Below are 20,122 nucleotides of genomic sequence, written 5' to 3' on the forward strand. Positions count from 1 at the left end.
AGACTGTATTAGCAATAAACACAATCATTCACATAATCAGGATCATACTTCTTGTGCCTGATTAAGAGTCTTTTCTCTATTACTCTGGTCTTAGAAATGTTTTAAAATCACTCAGTTCCATCAGTTTAGAAACACATCTACATATCACCACCAGCGAGATTTCTCTGCTACACTGCCTGATCCTTGCATGTCCTTCTCCTGAGCTTAACGAAGCCAAATGAGTACAGAAAACTCAGCTCTTTGCTCAGGCTGACCTCATGAAAAGTTAAATTAATTGACTTGAAGGGCAGTGAATAATTTCCATTTGAGAGTAAAAGCTATTTGAAATGGTTCAGAGAACAAATGTTGGCTCAGGTCTCAAGCATACATACCCACCTCCCACCTTCCCTGGCTTTTTAATAAACTCTAAAATCATTTGGTGGAATAGAAAGCCAAAAACTGAACTCTAATCTTAAATGCATTAAAATGAACAAATAAACAAACAAATAAAATGTAATTATATTTTCACCTACTTATAATAAGTTGGATTTTTAATTGCCAGTACTTAAATTACCTTTTGGGATGCTGTACAGAAATTATCAAAGTTTTATTTATGTATACATATATTTGTAATATTTTATGGATATATAGATTTTCTGCTTTAAGCAGTTAGCTATGAGAGACTTCCATTATAAGGAATTCAATTCATGTTCTTTTTCTCAAATATCCAGGAGCAAAAGAAAACCTTATAATCCTATTTTATGTTCCAAGATTACTTTGAAGGCCAACAGTTAGATAGGTATATAATCCCAAACACTGGAACAGTAAGGATTTCTGAAGATGGAAGAGTAAAAGTGCCATCCATCCATAAGAGTTTACAGATTATATTTTCTGAGCCTCTTTACTTGATTTCAATTGGAATTTCAACAAAAAATATTTTCCTTAATATTTATATATAGGAAGATAAATACTACATAACTACTTTGTAGGATATTTCCACAGATCTTATGAAGAAAAAAAGTGAGGAAAAAAGGCCAATTTATCAACCAGAAGCCAAAATAATGAGTTGTTCTAAATACACATGAAAAAGAGCACCCATATCACTGGTTTCACATAATAGAGACTTGGATTCTATTACTTTAAAAAAAACCAAAAAAAGTATCATGCTGGATCTGAAGGACCCTAAATATCAAAGCATTAAAACTATGGTAAAACAAGATTATAACAAAGAATAAAACCAAATCAGCTATGCTAAGGGTCACAAGAAAAACCCAAGACTTTTATATATGTGAAATATGTTCATAAAGATTATAGAAATAATACTTTGAACATTCAAAAATGGCAATTGCCAATCAAACACAGAACATGTACTTGAAGGACTGGGCTTTGCCATATATTTCAAATCAGAGCTTGAAAAATGTCAAGGTCAAGTGTTGTAGTTTATACAGGTCAATAAATGTCTAATTCTGTGAAGAACTGTTTAGAAACAAATTCAAAAGTAAAAGGACAAATTAGATCCAGGGTATTATTAAAAACTCTTCAAGCCTAACACAAATCAATTGAAAAACCTTCTATTTCAAAGTATTTACTTTTGGTAAGACATGAGCAACAAAGCTGCCTAATTTATGAAGTCAACATTGGTGTAAGGCTGACTAGCTTTTTCACTTTACAGATGGAGAGAATAATATTTACATCAGCTGAAGAATTGGTTCTTTTATTGTTGATGTGTTACTTAATACTACAAACTTCTTTTAGTGTTTAAGAATGAATGGAAAAATAAAAAGCCTGTGGGGCCAACGTATTGGTAAGAGTGGGAACAGGATTTGTTGCAGGCATGTACATATTGTACATATTGTATGAACATCAGTGCAAACGGAAGGATCCTCTCAGTTTTATAAACTGAGAACTCAGTACTGTTTTATTTTATTTCACCACTGGAATTTTGCTAGTACCTCAGACTATCATTCTTTTCTTGAAGGTTTAAGGGTTAACTTGAGATCCACACTTGGTGTTCGTGCACTTGGCGGTCTTGTGAATAAACCTTTATGTGATTTTATTTATTTTTGAGGTTAATTATTTTTTCCTGAGCTTGTCCCTAAGCAGTTCCGTTCCAACTCTTCTTTTATTTCTTCCTCAAGAAAGAGACTTTGAGAATTTACTTTCCATGAGGATTCAATAAAAGCAGCCTTCCTGTTGCTCTGGTCACCCACACAGCAAAAAGGAAGTTAAACTGTTTGCTGACATATCTCTTATGGTTTGGGTCTGAGCCTTTGCTCCTGAGCCTGCTGCCAAAGCCTGACTTGCACAGACAATACTTTGTGGGTGGTGACTTCACTGGGAATCCAGAGCCAAGAATTGGAGAAATGTCCTGTGTGCCATATCTGTGGTGGTTAGGAACGCATTACTGGATCCACATTTTTAAAGTTACAGCAGATGTACTTATTTTGTGGCAACCATGCAGTGGAAGAAAGTAATTCTCTGGCCCCTATACTCCAGCTTAGTTAATCATAAGGAAGGTCAGTAAATGCAGTGTTTTTCTCATGACATTTTATAAACATAGGGTTTCAAAGTGAATGTGGATGGAAAGGCAAATAATCCTTCCATCCCTTATGATCTGCATATAATTGTGGTTTGCCTGAACTGGCTGAAAGCTTAGTGTAATTATTTGGAAAGATTGGAACTGTTTAGAGAGCTATTCTATCTGCATCAATTCCTAACTTAGCCTCGCTTTCTTTGGAAAATAGACTTGAATTTTGATACATTCATTGATAACAGATATGTAAAGTCTCCCCTAGATCAAGATGTGGTATTTCCTTTAATATCATTGATATTTTCCTACAAAGAATTTAGTTCACAGTCATCTCTAAGGAAGTAGAAATGAACACAATAACCGGCATTTACATAAAAGAAGTGAGTAGAAATTAAAGACAGAAAGATATTGACTGCTGTTTAGGATATCTGATTTATTCCTGCACATAATATGGGACACTATGAGCAAAAAAGTAAAAGCCTCATTGAAAGTTGAGCACTGATTCCAGGCAGAATAATTCATTCCAGTTTTGCTTTAGTACATTACTTAAAATTATATTTACTGAATATTCTTAACTAGAGTCTACTCACAAACTAGAGTACTTCATAAATAAAGTGCTGCAGAATCTATTCATTAAACTATTATGTACATTTATCAATGCCTTATTCTGACACTGGTCTTCCAGGAGCTTCAGTAACATAACCAAACCAAACAAAAAAAAAAAAAAAAAACAAAAACAAAAAAAACACAAAACCAAAAAGTGTACTGATAATTACTAATTACTTTGGTTTTCAATTTTTTAATCTAAGTATACATGAAAATCCAAGTGTTCTGCAAAGAACACATTATGCTTTCACAGTTATACAAAAGAATATTTTTTTCAAAAACTGAGAATCAGAAACTCTATGTAGGAACTTAACATCCGTTTAGGTACTTAAAATTTACTACTGCAGTTCCTATGTTTGTTATTATATCTGGGTTTGATTTCATCAAGACAAACAAAAATCCAGAGTCCCTCTCAATAAGAGCTTGAAACAAGCACATTAAAAGTTCTGGAGGAGAGCTAGCACTATTACAATCTTGTTAATGATGAAAGGGGCGAAATTTATTAATATTTAAATGATCTTTCATCAAAAAGCCTCTTGAAAGTAGGTGGGATATAAAATTGTTTTAAAATTGGTTTTATGCTTTGAAAGACTTTGTGTTAGGGAAGCTGCACATCCTAAGCTCAGAAATCCTCAATTCCAGACTTGCACAATTATTCTCAGGACTGCCAGGCTTCATAAATCTGTGTCTGAAATTGCTGCTTGAACTGCCCTAAAAATAACAACAGCAAAAAAATATTTCCATGTGGGTTCTTTCTTGCAGAAGAGTGAAATTGGTCATAAGGAATGCACACACTTGGCACTGCTCTGAATACTTAGCTTCAATAATTTTTTAAACTCCTAAGAGAAATGTGGGTTACAGTTTCTCTGTGCTTCCTGCTTCACTAATGCTACATGTTTTGGTTTTGTGTGGCAATGTTTTGGGAGTGGAGGGGCTACAGGGGTGGCTACTGTGAGAAGCTGCCAGAAGCTTCCCCTGTGTCCGACACAGAAAATGCCAGCTGGCTCCAAGACGGACGTGCTGCTGGCCAAGGCTGAGCCCATCAGGGATTTTCTCAAAGTCAAGGTCTGCTTTACCTGTGATGGTAACTGGTGAATGATGTCTCCCTGTCCTCATCTCAACCCAGGAGCCTTTCATTGCCTTTTCTGTCCCCTGTGCCCTGAGAAGGAGAGTGACAGAGTGGCTTTGGTGGGCACCTGGCATCCAGCCAGGGTCCTCTCACTACACTGCACCACATATGAGCCACACATGAGAGTCCTCTGGCACCTTTTGTACTTTGGCAACGTTAAAAAGGAGATTGTTGTGGGATATTGGATGGAAATACTTTGTATCGAGGACTACATTCAGAAGATGAAAAATTGTTTATCAGTATTTTGAAAAATTACTCCATCTCCTCAGCACCTCTCCCCTTCATCATGTAACATATACATGTCCCTGATGAGTTTGTGCAGTGATAGCCCAGGCTTGTATGGAAAGAAACAGTCTGAGAATAAATACAAGTATTCTTATTTTCTAAATATTCCAGAGGTTTTGGCTTGGTCAGATGGGATATTTTCTGTCAAAAATAATTATGTAGACACTTTTCTGACTAGATGGCATTTTTCAGAATATTTTATAAAATTTCTGCTCTTCACCAGAAAACTTTAAAATGCTTTTATTCTAGTTTAAAAATTATTCCTCACCTTGACAATTTAAACAAGAATGACCCTATGAGCAAGAATAACACTATAATAACACTAATAAAGATGTTAAAGTGCTGGAGCAAGTCCAGAGAAGGGCAAGGAAGCTGTTGAAAAATCTGCAGCAGGAGTCTGATGAGGAGAGACTAAGGGAACTGGGCATGTTCAGCCTGGAGAAAAGGAGGCCCAGGGGAGACCTTATCACTCTCTACAACTGCCTGGAAGGAGGTCATAGCCAGGTGAGGGCTGGGCTCTACTCCCAAGTAAAAAGTGACAGGACAAGACAAAATGGCCTCAATTGCACCAGAGGAGGTCTAGAGTGGATATTAGGAAAACATTTCTCACTGAACATTTCTCAACTTGGAACAGGTTGCCCAAGAAAGTGGTGAAGCCACTATTTCTAGAAATGTTCGAAAAAATCATGTGGGTGTGGCATTTAGGGACATGGTGATGCAGAAACATGGTGGCACTGGGTTAATGGAGGGACTCAATGACCTTGGAGGTCTTTTCCAGGCTTAACCCTTCTATGACTCTGTGATTCTACTCTCATGTTCTTTAATATGTCTCTGAGAGGGAAAGATGAAAGGAGAAAAAGTGATCAACCTTCTAACTAAACTTTGATTCCATCATGTAATATTTAGCAACATCTAAACAAATTAGAATTTATAGAACCAGGGCAAAATCTGCCTGTCTTTTTAAAAATATCCTTAATATAATCTAAATTGAATGCAAATTGTTCTTTTCCCAGTCCCAAGAAAAACAAAGGTATTAATGAATGAGTTTAGCCCATGATATTAACTAAAGTTTTGGTTGGGTTTGGGGGGGTTTGTTTGTTTCATTGTGTTTTTGATTGTTTTTTTTCTCTATTTTCCCAAAGACCTTGTGAACTATAAAGTACTTTCTTAAGCCAGCCTAAAAGGGGGAAATCTTAATTTTGATTAATATTGCAGCACATGTGTACTTCTGAAACATCAACACAGCTTTGAATTTTCCAGACTAGCCTGTCTTAACTAATTAATTGTAGAGTTCACTGCTGTGCATTTTTTGTGACTACTTGTACATTCCTCATAGATGTAAGAACATATATTCAGATAATCTTGAACATTTACCAAATTATTTGTTCCATCTTTTGCATGCCAATATCAGCTGTAAGGACTTCATACTACTGGAACAAAGTAAGTAATTAAAAAGCAAAGGTAGAGACCGAAGAAAAAAAGTTGTAAAAGCTGCTCAAATGTCAGAGGCAAGATTTTTGTCCTATGCTTTGATTCTCTGGATTTATGAGGAAATCAAATGTCTAATTCCTTCCTGTGCTCAGTCCATGTTTCATGAATATTTGGAATGAAGTTATTTTGAAAGCGAAAACTACTTTCTGTTCAGCTAGTAAAAGGAGTTTTGTGTAATTATACTCTACACTCAGACAAGAGTGCAGACCTGGTAAAACACAGACAATCTATTGCTATTGCTCTGAACTGTGTAGAGGCTGGTTATACTCTCTATTCAAGCAACCAGTATTGAAACATGTTCAGATTATACTTGCTAAATAAGAAATTGTAGATGGAGTTGGAATAAATTATGAAGTCTAGGAAAGCAAGGTCAATATTTAACATTTGATGAAATAAGGAAGAGTGAGCAGAGACAAAAAAAAAATCCTCTCTGCAGCTGCTTTTGAAGACTATTGGCCTAAAAACTTTGATGTTATCCAAGCAAGGAGGATCAATGCTGCATCAACTGAGATGCATGATGATGACAATTTGGGCAAAAAATTTAGTGAGATGTGATGGGTAAGAATGCATCTTTAAAGGAAAAATCAGGACAGAATGTGCAAGGTACAAATGCAGCTGGTACCATTGGAAGTTCAGTGTGTAGAAATATAGAGTAGTTCAGAGTGATTAAAGGAAAGGCTTTCTGGAAGACTTTTTCACAAGACTGAAATTCAAGTGACATCGACCTTCTAGCAGGTATAAGACTGCACAGAGAATGCTGATTAGTGTTTCACCATCTTTTTCAAATACGCAATGATTCTTTCATGTAAAACATTTAACAGAGAAAAATAAAATACTGTAATGTCCATTGTTGTGGTCCCATTCTGACATTTATTAAAATCTTACTTTGGCCTTACTCTCTGATATGTTTGGATAAAAATATAAATAAACATATAATTTTAAAAAGTTGAGAAAGATTAATTTGATAATATACCAACTTCTATACTATATTTCAAAGCACAATTATGTTGTATGGTTCCATCTTGAATTGAGGTTTGCATAGTACTGTGGTAGTATGATTTTTGTAGATCAGAACAAAGTAATCACTATATCAACCAACTCTTGGGGTTACAGAAACTTATGTCCTGCTCTCTGTAGTAACAGCATACTGAAAAGAATTTTAAGGCTAGAAAGTTCTAGAAAGATAGCTGTAGAAGCTTTTTATATATATATATATACATATATATATATATACACAACAAAAAAAGCTAATGGCATTGGCTACACAGCTGAATGTTCATTTTTAGCTTTCCCCTACGATCTTATGATCTGTAAGAAAAAATGTTCTCAGCTACGTCCATTAAGTACTTTCAGTATGTGGGGTTTTGTGCTGATCTTATTAGCAACAAAGAAAGTGACTTTACTGATATCATGTGGGAAGTTTATAAATGAAGAAAAGCTTTATGATACCTATTAAAACACTAGAACTATAATAACAAGTAGCTGCTGTGTAGCCTACATTAAAATGTATTCTGCCAAATCATCTCACCTTAAATTCTAAAAGCCAGAGTGGCAGGAAGATAATATTTGTGAATTTCTATTACTATGTAAACATACTATATTTTACACACACTAAAATATTAACAAGTTTTAGGAGATGTTTCTTCTATTTTCTAAAGTCCCTAAAAAGTTTACATTAATAAAATATTGATTGGAAAAGATAAAGAAAAGTAAATCAAATAAAAGCTTTTTTTCCCATCTCTTGAAGTCTGTTAATAACTCCTGACTGTTAAATGTTAAAATTTTTTTCATAGACAACCATATAAATCTACAATATTTACAAATATATAAAATTGCAAATTTTGAAATAAAAGTTGATTGCAAAATAGCACCTAAAATCTTAAAATGAAACCACTAGAGAAGAAATAATTATTTTTAACTGGAATTTTGCTCTGTGAAAAGCAAGCATTGAGATATTCAGCTCTATGTAACACTGCTTAAAAAAATGTTTTGTTCAGCTCCTAGTCATGCAAAGCTGCACTATCAGTTGCTTGCATAGGAAACTCAAGCATGCAAGGAACTGCATATCACAGGCTCCATTTTGTAGGCAGTCAAATTGTTATCTCCATTTTACCACCCTAAGGAATTTTCTTTTATTTGCACAACTTTTGCCACCAAACTCAGTTCAGCAGGCATTTCCTCAGTGGAAAATGAAATAGTTAATAAGGATGAATGGCAAAAAGATTAAAGTAAGAAATTGGAAAGTTCTAAGTGGAAACAAGAAACTCATGAAGCAATAAAAATAATTTTCTAATATAGTGAGTTAATGACCCAGAGCTCAAACACATTTAATGTTAGAATTTAGACAATCCTTACTGTATAATCTCACCTAGAACTTACATTAAAGAAGCCATTGTCACATATTGCTGGCTCCAATATTTTCTTTTCCAACAAAAGCACTTGTTGAGGTTAGCCTAGGTGCAATGCATGTGTTTATATACAACTGATATATTCCTCTATCCAAGGAATTTATGCAGCTGCCAAGGTACCCTAAGTATGTACAGAGCTAGAGTTAAAAATGGAGAAGACACTTTGGGCTTGATGACAATTCTTTCTCTCTGACCACAGAGAGAATGATCATGGTTTTGGCTTTCAAGTGGCTGCCCAGAGGGTGAGATAAGGCACAATTTAGCTCAGCATAGTTAGGAAGCCATATGATAATTTGTTATCCATGTCTGCTAATACAAAAACACACATACTACAAATAAGATATCAAGCATCCTGGTCAATTAGTTTTCTCATCCTCAGGGAGGCAATTTGTGGTGGGTTGACTCTGGCTGGATTCCAGGTGCACACCAAAGCCACTCTACCCCTCCACCACTGGGCAGGGGAGAGAAAATATAACAAAAAGGTTCACAAATTGAGATATGGGCAGGGAGAGATCACTCACCAGTTACCTTCAAGGGCAAAACAGACTTGTCTTGGGGAAATGAGTTGAATTTACTACCAATCAAAACCTTCTTTCTGGTTTCCATCTGCTCTGGTGTGGGTTTCCTCCACGAACTGCAGGTGGATCTCTGTATCCCCATGGCTCACCATGGGCTGCAGAGACACAGCTCCCTCACCACAGTCTACACCATGGCCTGCAGGGGAATCTTAGCTCTGGTGTGTGGAGCACCTCCTGCCTTTTCTTCTGCACTGACCTGGGTGTATGTAGAATTATTGCTCTCACATATTCTCACTCCTCTCTTCTCTTCATGCAATTACATCTGCACAATAACTTTTTTATTCCTCTTAAATATGTTACCACAGAGGTGCTACCTCCTTCTCTGGTTGGCTCAGCCTTGGCCAGTGGTGGATCCATCTTGCAGCTGGCTGGCATTGGCTCTGTCAGACATGGGGAAATCAGCTTTTCACAAAAGTCCCACCTGTAACCCCCCTCCCAGCTACCAAAATCTGGTCACATAAGCACAATAAGTCCATTTAAATCCAGACCTTTCTCACCTCCATCATAAAAACAAACAAACAAAATCTCAGCCTTCTGCAGTTTACTGGATTCTGAAGCCTAGTTTGATGATTGATGTTTCACTGGGTTTGTGTGGCAAGGTTTTGGATCTGCTGAATGGGGCTACAGGGGTGGCTTCTGTGAAGAGCTGCCAGAAGCTTCCCCCATGCTCAATGGGGCCAATGCCAGCTGGCTGCAAGATGGACTTGGCACTGGCCAAGGCTGAGCACATAAGGGATGGTGGCTGCCCCTGTGAGGAACTTACTGCAACCTTCATTCCTCATCCCCCTGCCCTGCCAGACGGGAGGAGGCAGAGTAAATGAGGAATCACAAAATCAATTAGGTTGGAAAATACCTCTGAAATCATCAACTCCAACCTCTAACCCAACACCACCATTTCAACTAGACATCCAGTCTGTCCTTAAACATCTGGAGGGGCACTGACTCCACCACTTCCCTGGGCAGGACATCCCAATATCTTATCACCCCTTCTGTGAAGAATTTCTTCCTAATGTCCAGCCTAAAGCTCCCCTAGAACAGCATAAGACTATGTTCTAACATGATAACCTAGTTATCATGGAGTCGAGTCTGGAAATAAGGGAGGGGTGGTGGGTAGGCATTTTAAAATCTAGTTTTTATTTCTCACTGCCCTACTCAGATTTGATTAGTAATAAATTAAAATAATTTCCCTAAGTCAGGTTTAGTTTGCCTGGGATGCTCAGTGAGCCCTCACAGTCCTTATCTCAATGCACAAACTTCTCATTATGTTTTTCCTCCTCTGTCCAGCTGATGAAGGGAGTGATGAAGGGAGATGCCTTTGGTGGGCATGTGGCACCCAGCCAGGGTCAACCCACCACAGACACTTATTCCTGCAGTAACTCTAGTGTTGAGATCCATAGTGTAATTCTTGCATGAGCCACATCACCCTGATATACTCCAGAGGACATTTCAAAGTTCATTTATGTCTTACAATTCAAAACATATTTTTAATGAAAAATATTTCCGTACACTGAAAATATGACTTTCACACCAGAAGCAGACAAAATTATTTTAGCTTAAAGGTATGTGTACTTTTTCCCCAAAGGACTTACAAGTCTGTGTGGGAACAGCACATAGTTACTGCTTCCCACTTAGAGATGTAGCCTAGTAGCTGATTAGAGCAATAGCAAACATGAAAAGCTCCTTCCAAGCATTGAGAAAAACCCTCAATGTTTGTACGTGTTTAAAATTAAAGTGTATGGAGATTTCCAGATCAGTCAACACTGCAAAAGCTGGCAAGAAAAGTTCAAAAGTCCTTAATTTAGTAGAATTTGCTGCTTTTAGCAAATCCCTTAGCCACCTAGCAACCGCACAAAAGGTATAATTCTCGGAGACTTAGATTCTCCCTGACTGAACAAGAGGGAAAATTGCAAACGTGCAAGGTAGCTTGATGACATTGTGACACCAATGTCCAGTGGGTCAGACTGAGTAGGCCAAATGTCAGGACGTGGTTGGTACAGAATACAAGATGTATGTCACTTCTAGAAGATTTACACCATAGCACTGATCCTCAAATACAGACCTCCACCATTCCCATCCTTCCTGACATCCTCAGCCCAGACCTATCTGTATCAGAGTACTCATTTTAGTCACACTTCCAAATTCTTGTCACCATGCTTGACATACGTGTTTTCCAAAAGTCTCCCTTGCAGCTTTTATGGCACATTCTGTATTGTGTTAGGTGTACCCAGGCAGCAGGCTCCAGGTGCCTCCTGCAGAGAGGACTCTAATTGTCATTCTGGACAGCAAAGTGTGATATGCAGACATGCAGGTGTGATCTTAGTGAAAGTACTGGTTTTCATTCCAAGTACTGCTTCTTACTTTCACTTAAATCCAGGAAGACTGAGTCTGAAAATGGATTGTTACTGAACCTAGACTTCTAAATTATCGTTTGACTTGATATAATCCAAAAATTTAGAGTGATTTATGTGCTTATGAATAGATATACCCAGATGTTTTTAAATTTCTGTGAACAAAAGACAGCCACATGAATGTGGAGTGGCTGTAGCACAAGAATCTTTGCAATCCTTGTTTATAATTCCTCAATTGTTCCCTTTTTTCTCTTTTGAAATGTATTTATTATTTTACTGCTATTCTTTCCTGTTTTGAACAAAATAGAAAAAAAATGTTTTGATTCAAAGCTTTCTATCCATGTTTCCTACTCTTCAGCATCTGGTATTGGTAGGAGTAACTCTTCAGGGGACCCTCCATACTTTGGCAAACATCCAATATCCAACATTAATTCTCCCATATAAAAATCTCTCATTACTCAAAATACATCCTCTCCTACACATATACTTCCCATACCCTAAGCTATTCCATACTGAGGACAAACCTATCTCCTGAATTTTAGATGTCATAAAGTCTGGAGTTTTGTGTACAAGTAATTCTGAGGTACAGGTTCATTGCACTTAGTAATAATAAAAATCCAGCTGTGCTTTCCTACACCTTGTAGTTTCCCCACTTTGCTTTGAATGTCTTAAAAGGATGAATTTAAAATTAAAAGAAAAATATAGAATATTTATCAGAGAGGTTGAATGCTTTCAGCAACTTAAGTATTGCTGATCTAGCTGAGGAGAATTTTTTTTTACTTAATCATTATTATATGCCCAAGTAATTTTCACTGTAGCCACTAAATTATACCCTTCTCAATAAGATTATAGTATCTTCAAATTAAAACATCAATTATTCTGTTCAGACACTAAATATAATTCTCTCTCCGATCTTGAGAGTTGCAATGACATTGATAATGTAGGAAAATTACTTTTTATATTAAAACATGCAGTGACTTTTATTCACAAAGCTGTGTTAGCACCTTTCAGCTCCAAAATTTTGCAAGAAAAGATTGTACAAAGTGTTCATCAAGTCTCCTTCAACTTAAAATTGCCCCAGAAATTCCTGGCTTGATTTTCTTTGCAGGTAAAAATCTCCCCACTCAGCACACATATCATGTAGAGGCAATTTGAAAATACGTAGTTCATAGTTACAACTGGGCTATGTTTAAAATAAGCACTTCCACTATGAGTGCTCTTCCGATTCTATCAAGGGATCATTCAAGCAAAACTTTTTCCATTTGTCACAGTAATACTTCACCTCAGGAAAAACAGTGAAAGACTATAAACTATTTTGTTTGTTTCCAGTTTTAAAGATATCTTGAAATTTGTTTTTCTTTAAAAAAAAACAAAACCAAAACCTAAGAGTTAAATGAGAATGTCTGATTTACATTGGAATGAAGCGCTAGAGATTTCTGAAAAACATAATTGGAAATGTGTTGTGAGAGCATGCTTTGTGTCTATTCAATTGTATTTATTTGACTTTAACATCTGGCTTTCAATTATGTGCAGTCAAACTTTAGCAGTAACATAGACAATGTTGTTTTAGTTCTATAATAAAAAAACCAGAAAAAGACTGATTCCTTCCAAAATCATTGGATTCAGCAATCAGCTGATTCAGACCACTCACAAGAGAACTTCATAGCATATCCCTGCCTCACTGCAGAAGGTGGCAAACTACCCTATGTATTCAATTAGGTTTGACTAAGATAAATATCAGGGTTTTTTCCCCTCATTTCTAGAAGTTACAAATGCATGAAGCAGCTGGCTTCAGTGTGATAAAGAGCTGACCTCAGGATCATGTTATTATCTGCAGAGGAAGAAGAAGAGCAAAACTTGAAGTAAACTGCTTCTAAATACAAAAGATAGCCAGTGTATGCCAGTGATAATTGCTCAAAGAAAAGTTTCTCACTAGATAAAACTGATTTGGCTAATTGTATTTACTTAGAAGTCACTTGGTACAAGTGGGGAAAATCTAAATGAAAAAATCCCAATTTATTAAACAAATTACACATATATTTTTCTAAATGGAGGAACATTATTTCCTGAATTCTGATATATGAAGGATTCAAAATATTTTCCTTTTTTTTTTTTTTTTTTTTTTTTTTTGTTGCTATGAAATGATCACTGAACATCCTGTGAGCAGGTAATGAGCAGGAGAAGCAAAAGCTGTTTCATCCCAACTATTGCAAAATAGACCAAATGCTAAGATTTTTGAATCTAAGTTTCTGTCGCATTGCACCATAATCCCTACAGGATTTTCCTTTGGAAAAGGCTATGAAGTCAGAAACATGAAAAACAAAAAGGCAAGAGTATTGTTGCACAATCAAGCATCTTCATTTCATGAAACGTTTCCAAATAAGAAAAGATAAAGACTAAACAAAAAATAATATAATAAATAGACTCTTTAGGAAAGAGTTTTCTGTAAGCAAATATTTAAAATGCATTTCCATCAATATATTGTGTATTTTCTTTCATGACATACTGTGTCTAATTTGTTCTGGAGAATAGATGTATTAACTTGTCTTTCTATTCCTAATTTTACCCAACTCAGGTAGCCTGAATTTGCTATTTAATTTGCACTAGCTCACTTTTCAAATGAGACTTGGGTAAAGGAAAGATATGGAAAACCCCCTTCTCTTTACTAGCTATGTATGTTTGTAGACACATCTTTGCTTCCCAAAATGCAAATCTTAGCATGATATTTGCTTTCAATGTTTTATCTTTTTGACTACTCATCACAGCTTTTGCTTTTATTCATGACTACGTCCTCATTTCATTGCTTCTCTATGTACAATTGATTTTCACGACTACAACTTTCCTGAGTAGGTGCATATGTTTAATACAGCATTATCAATTTACCCATGTCCCACTTGTTCAGTAAACCTAAAAGAAAATTCTTAGGGAAGAAGTGAAATCAGTACCAATTTGCTTTATTTGAACCATTAATAATCTGCAGTGAATCAGCAGCTGCTATGTCATCAATCCTCCCTCTGAGGTGGGGATTTCTGAGAGGAGCAGGAGAAAATATGGCTGAAATGAAAACTGCTTTCTTTTCTTTTTATAAACTCTCTGCACTTACGAATTGGTGTTTCCATATTGTCAGTGTTTAGATTTAATATTTCCATCAAATCTCATTCCAGATGTTTCCAAGCTTGGGCTGGAATTCTATTATCACTCCATTTTCACGACAACCTGTGTGATACTGAAACAATCCTCCCACTTTTAGTTTTTAAAGATAACTACCACCATCAGTCCTCAAAAGTTCAGCAACACAGAACAAGTAAGAGTATATCCAAAGTCAAACATGTTTGGAAAGAAACCAAGAAGAACCCTGTGTTCCTCACTGAAAGATATTGTCCAGTGAGGATGTAGGATTTCCCTCCTTTGCCATATACGACACTTAACTGGAAAAGGTATCAGTCAGTCTTCCAAGACATTATATGATGCTGCATGCCACTTTCAGGCCTCCTCAAAAATTTTTCATGCTTGTTAGAAGCTAGTATTTTGAAAACAAAACCAGATTCTGAAAAAATGTCTCAACTATGAAAAATACCCTTTTTCTTTAAATTTTGTGAAATGTTGTTTGTTATTATACTACTCATGATAAAATACTTTGTTTGCAATTTAAAACAGATAATTTGTATTACAATAATAAGCTCATTGTAAAAATGAGAAGGAAAGAATTAAATAATAGAGGACCAATTAACCTGCAGCTTTCTAAAAAGAATAGGCAAGAATTCCACTTCTCTGAATGAATGATTGCCCTGTAAAACCAATTATTTTCCTAAAAAAAAAAAAAAAACAAAGAGAAAGTAATCTTCTTTACTTTTATCACAAAAAAAGAAACAAACAAAATAATATAGTTTCTGTATTTTGGGCCAAATCAGCATTTAGATACACAACTACAAAGATAGCAATATTTAATTATCTATTCATGATGACTCCTTGCAATTTCAACCTCCACAGCTCAGTTAGCTACATGTTACATATTCAGTAAATTTAAAAACTATTTAATGAAGATTTATTTCTAATCTGTAATATGATTGTTTAATTAAGTGAATGCAATTCCTTTTTTTTTTTCCTAAAGGATAGAACCTTCTTACAGTTAAGACAATAATAAAAATGATCTCATTATTCTCTTTAGTACTAGTTAGTGTAATTACTCTGAAATTTGGTATATTATGGTGAAAATATTTGTATAAAATAAAGGGAAAGTCAAGCATTGTATTATGTTATTTCCAACCTAAACAATTCTATTTTTAGTAGAGCCTGCAGAAACAGGGCCAAGAATACTGGTTTTAAAATGAAGAATGGGAGATTCATACTATATGTAAGAAAATAAATTTTTTACGACTAATTTTGTGAAATGCTGAAATATGCTGCCCAGAGATGTGGTAAATTCACAGTCAGGTTGGATGAGAAACTTGATTTAATTGAAGATGAAGGTACTCATTGCAGGGAGGTTGGACTACATGAACTTTACAGGTTCCTTCCAACCCAAACCATTTGATGATTTGATTATGATTTAATATTTATTATGTGTGAAGTTTAGTACATTTTGAATGTGCCTGTTTAGTATTACACTTGTCCAGTTGGATGAGAATGAAAAGTATGTATGAACAGTCTGCTATCATGTTTTGGGTTTTTTTTTTTCTGTTCTCGGTGGTTTTTTTTTTCTTTCAACAATAATACAATCTTTGAAGCCTCATCCTTCCACATTAGTGTGTTAGAAACACACTTTTCCCAGCTTGCTTGTTCTCCTCTATATTCCTTTCCTATGTTTCCAGGATTCTGTGGTCTCACTTTAAAGCAAAAATTAAACAAGCACAAAGAAACACTGGACAAGCAGCTTGGGAAAGCATACATATAATCAAAGAAGTGATTTTGAAATCGAAGGATCAAAATTGCACAAATTCTAGTTATTATTGCTCAAATTATCATGATTTTCTGGTGCAACCACAGTAGCTGATTGCCAGCACCAGCCACTTGGCCGCACATTGACTACAGAAGAGACCTCAGTCAGGACAAATAGGAGTCACATTTTGTCAAATGAGAGTGGCCATAGAATTTCAGATTAAAGCTCCATCTAGTTTGGCAGACAAAGAAAATACCCATGAAATAGAAAGTACAAGATAAATGTAGTTGATATGCACCCTAATTACTCTCCTGACCAAACAGCAGAAACAAAACAAGTGACTTTCAAAGCTAACTCAAGAATTCAAATAGCAAGCAGGCCCAGGACAGCCATCAAGCTGTTTTGTTCAAGTGGGAAGATAACCATCACTCACCATGCACCACTGCCCTGCATTTACTTGCATGCCCTCAGTGAGAACATCCACCAGAACACCAACCAGTACTCTCATTCTCAAATACTGGCCATCTCACTGATGTTATGACAGCTATTATGCACCAGCCTAGAGAAGCTGTTTCCAGTAGCTTGAATAAAAATTACAGCAACCTTCATCAGCTTTCTTACCCACTCCAATAGATACTGAAATTTTATCTAGACTTGCATCCACTGCTTTCATTTCCACCAGTCTACAGCTATCTCTTCACAGAGGGATGTCAGAGCTCACCTTCCACTGCTACTGATCACTCTTAGTTACATACTGTTGAAAGACAGCGTGATGCCCTAAGTATTAACTTTATAAATAGCTAAGCTACACTAGTTCACACATGTAAAAACATATAGCATCAAAGGAACTGGAGAAGTAATAAATGTATAAAATCTACTATTCACTTTCAGTATCTTCAAATAGTACACATTTTGCCTTTCTATTTGCTATTTGCTTTCCTTTGCCTAAGCAGCTACTGCAAATTCAGTGTTCCCCTGCTTTCATGTCAAACTACTGGAAGAAGCCTATACAGTCAACTACTTAACCCCACTGCATTAAAACCAGAGAAAAACTCAACTGCTACCACCAGCAGAAATGTTTCCTGGAAACTCTATTCTTTTCTATCAGTGTACCTCAAACTAACCTAAAATGAGCAGCAATTTCAGTTCTTATAGGAACATGATGGAGCAAATGAAGCTTTGAGACCCTTTCAGTCTATTTTTTGTTAAACCAACATTCTCAGGGAGGTCAAAATTACTTTTAAGCTCCAGACTCAGGTTTTGTTTTATAGAAACTAGAGGACAGTCATCTCACGGGGGGGAAGATCAGAATCCATTTTGCCTGATAAAATAGTAAGGAAAAGTTATGTTAACAAATGTTCTCCTTTTCTGCTCTATCACTGAATAGTATTAGTCAAACCCAGTGACTTTTAAGAGCTCTTTGATCCCCACACAATTATCTCTGGGTATCTAGGAAGACTCTCAATTCTGTGGCAGGACAATTTCTGTATTCTGTTCTTTCCAGGAGTCTCCTTGCTGTGCAACAGGCTTCCTGCCCTCTTACATACTCTGCTTTTTCTCCTGACCTATCCTGCAGTCTTGAAGAACAGTTGCTCTCAAGGGAGGAAGATATTTCTAGCTAAATTATCATTTATTTTTCAGGAAATTTAGAGTAAGAACTGAGAACTAAAAGATAAAAAATAGCGTATTTTTCATGATAATTTCTCTTTTTGTTCTGTTGTTTTGGGTTTTTTTGGGTTATTTGTTTCTGTTTTTTTTGCTATTGTTTGGGGCTTGTTTGTTTTGGTTTTTTTTTTTTAATTTTTTCCCCCCTGGGTTTTGAAAATGGGTATATTTCTACATTTTAAATTATTTTAGGTATATTTTGGGGGGTTTTTTTGGTCTTTAATGGTCTTGATGTGGAAATTCAAAAAGCAATGCAGAAGTTTATCTTAGTAATGGTTAACTCTCCCGTTATTATATGTATAAGTAACTCCTTTAAAATATTTTAAAGCTTTGAATGGTATTGATATCAGACTGGTGATCTGGCTATCCCTTTTCTTCTCCATTTGTTGTTCTCCAGCCACTTCTCCTACAGGCAGTTTTCAGAAATCCTATTGCAACATGAACTGTTGTTATGGCATTCTTGAGAAGAGATAACCAATGTCCCCAGCACAAGCATGTACAGCTCTTGAAGTAATGTTAACCCCCCAGTTAAGGAATTTTTGTTTCTGTGTCTTTGCTCTGATTGCCTTTGCATGACATCAGAATGATATATGTTTCCTACTGAATTCTGAGGGAAAGTATTTATTATTTACTAGTTTAATTTACTATTTTTATTCCAACTGTCTTTTATTTCTGTGGATAAAACAGATTTGCTAGTTTGGGGTACTTTCTCTCGCAAGTCTGACAGAAGTTCAGTTCTCATAATTCTCTTGTATACTTAAAATCTCAATTGCTCCCCCAGAGCTTTGTCCCTACAAGCAATTTTACCTTCCTATTGCAAATCCCTTTAATTTCTGCTGACTTTTCATTCTGCAATCTTTCCCTATGGTTTTTGTCCCCTTTCTCTCTTTGTGTTCAAAGAAATTTTGAAGCAGCAACCTTGATGAAATTTCCAAGATTCTTGTCATTCTCTGTTCTATTATAGTAGACGTTGTTGGGGAAGTCTGCAGGTAACAACAATGTTTTCTGAGACCTAAATGGAAATACCCTGTATGAATGTCCCTATATTTTCTGAGTATTTTATATATTACATTTCTTCAGCCGATAGAGGATAAACCTGTCTTGGAAGACAAAGCAGGCTTACTAATGTGCATTTCCTAGCAACTAGGAGGAAACCTTAGCATCTAATCTTGACTAAGATAGCTACTGTGATAAAACAGTTACTTCTTTAGTAATTTGGCAAACTCTGGCAAGCTCCACTGAAGCATGTGAAGGACAAAAGCATGATAACACATACTATCACTTTCTTTGCAGTTAGAAGTCTCCTTTAATTTCCCAATGGGAAACAGAGTGATATCTTGTGTAAATGAGTTGCTTCAGATAGCCTGAGACTCTTTCTAATGGCTCATACATTCTACATCAGAATTGCATACATTATTTTTTTCATCAGAATGTTTCCAGAAATAAATGTGAGCATATTTTAACCCCCTTTTAGGGTGGGGGGGATAAGTGGAAAAATCCTTTATTTTTCCAAACACCTAACAAGAAGATAAAGATGATTATGTGGCCTGCTGTAAACTCTCATCTGAAGTATACAACACCCTGCTTCAAATAAGGCACAGAAACGTGTTTTTAAACGTTGATGTGAAACAAGAGACAGAAAACTTAGGGTGTCAGGCCAACAGATTGTCTCATGTAATGACATGGGAAAGTTACAGAAAATTCTATCTGATAAATAACATTCTTCTCAAAATGTGGTTTTAACTCACTAAGTGGAAATAAAAATAGTATAGGCATACACAGACTTTTAAAATTACACTTCTACTGAATATCATATCAATGCCTGGGGAGCAAACCACCTGTTTCAACAGCAGCTTTGTCCAACCTCAAGAACAAGTCAATTGCCAATGACACTTACTGGCATAATGGAATGTCATCTTTGATGATGCATTTTCCTCCATTTTTGCAGTATTCTTCAGGACAAGCTGCAAACATAAAAGTAAAAATTGTTATTTCCCCCTCTTTTTTAATACATTTCTCATTATCTGATTTTCAAAATGGCAAAATATTCACACCAGTCCTTTTGAGTGCTTAGCACTTCCAAAACCGTTTTTTTTAGACAAGACTTGGTGATACAAGTGTGAAGTCATAAGAATACAAGCAATGGAGTGCTCTTAAGCTTGTTGAAATCCCGATGCTGCACTTGAATAGGCTTCAAATTTTTCTCAAATGAGATTTTCATCTG

The 20,122-nt window shown here is 35.9% G+C and overlaps 1 protein-coding gene across 1 annotated transcript in view; it reads right to left on the bottom strand.

Moving 5' to 3' along the window:
- Positions 1-20,122, bottom strand: part of MALRD1 (MAM and LDL receptor class A domain containing 1) — a 237,299-nt gene that overhangs the window by 28,455 nt on the left and 188,722 nt on the right. The window contains exon 36 of the mRNA XM_014889594.2: positions 19,796-19,862. Within this exon, the coding sequence (XP_014745080.2) occupies positions 19,796-19,862 (67 nt within the window). The remainder of the gene's footprint in view (positions 1-19,795; positions 19,863-20,122) is intronic.

This window comes from Sturnus vulgaris, chromosome 1 (genome assembly GCF_052056855.1).
Source record: "Sturnus vulgaris isolate bStuVul1 chromosome 1, bStuVul1.hap1, whole genome shotgun sequence".
Taxonomy (NCBI): Eukaryota; Metazoa; Chordata; class Aves; order Passeriformes; family Sturnidae; genus Sturnus; species Sturnus vulgaris.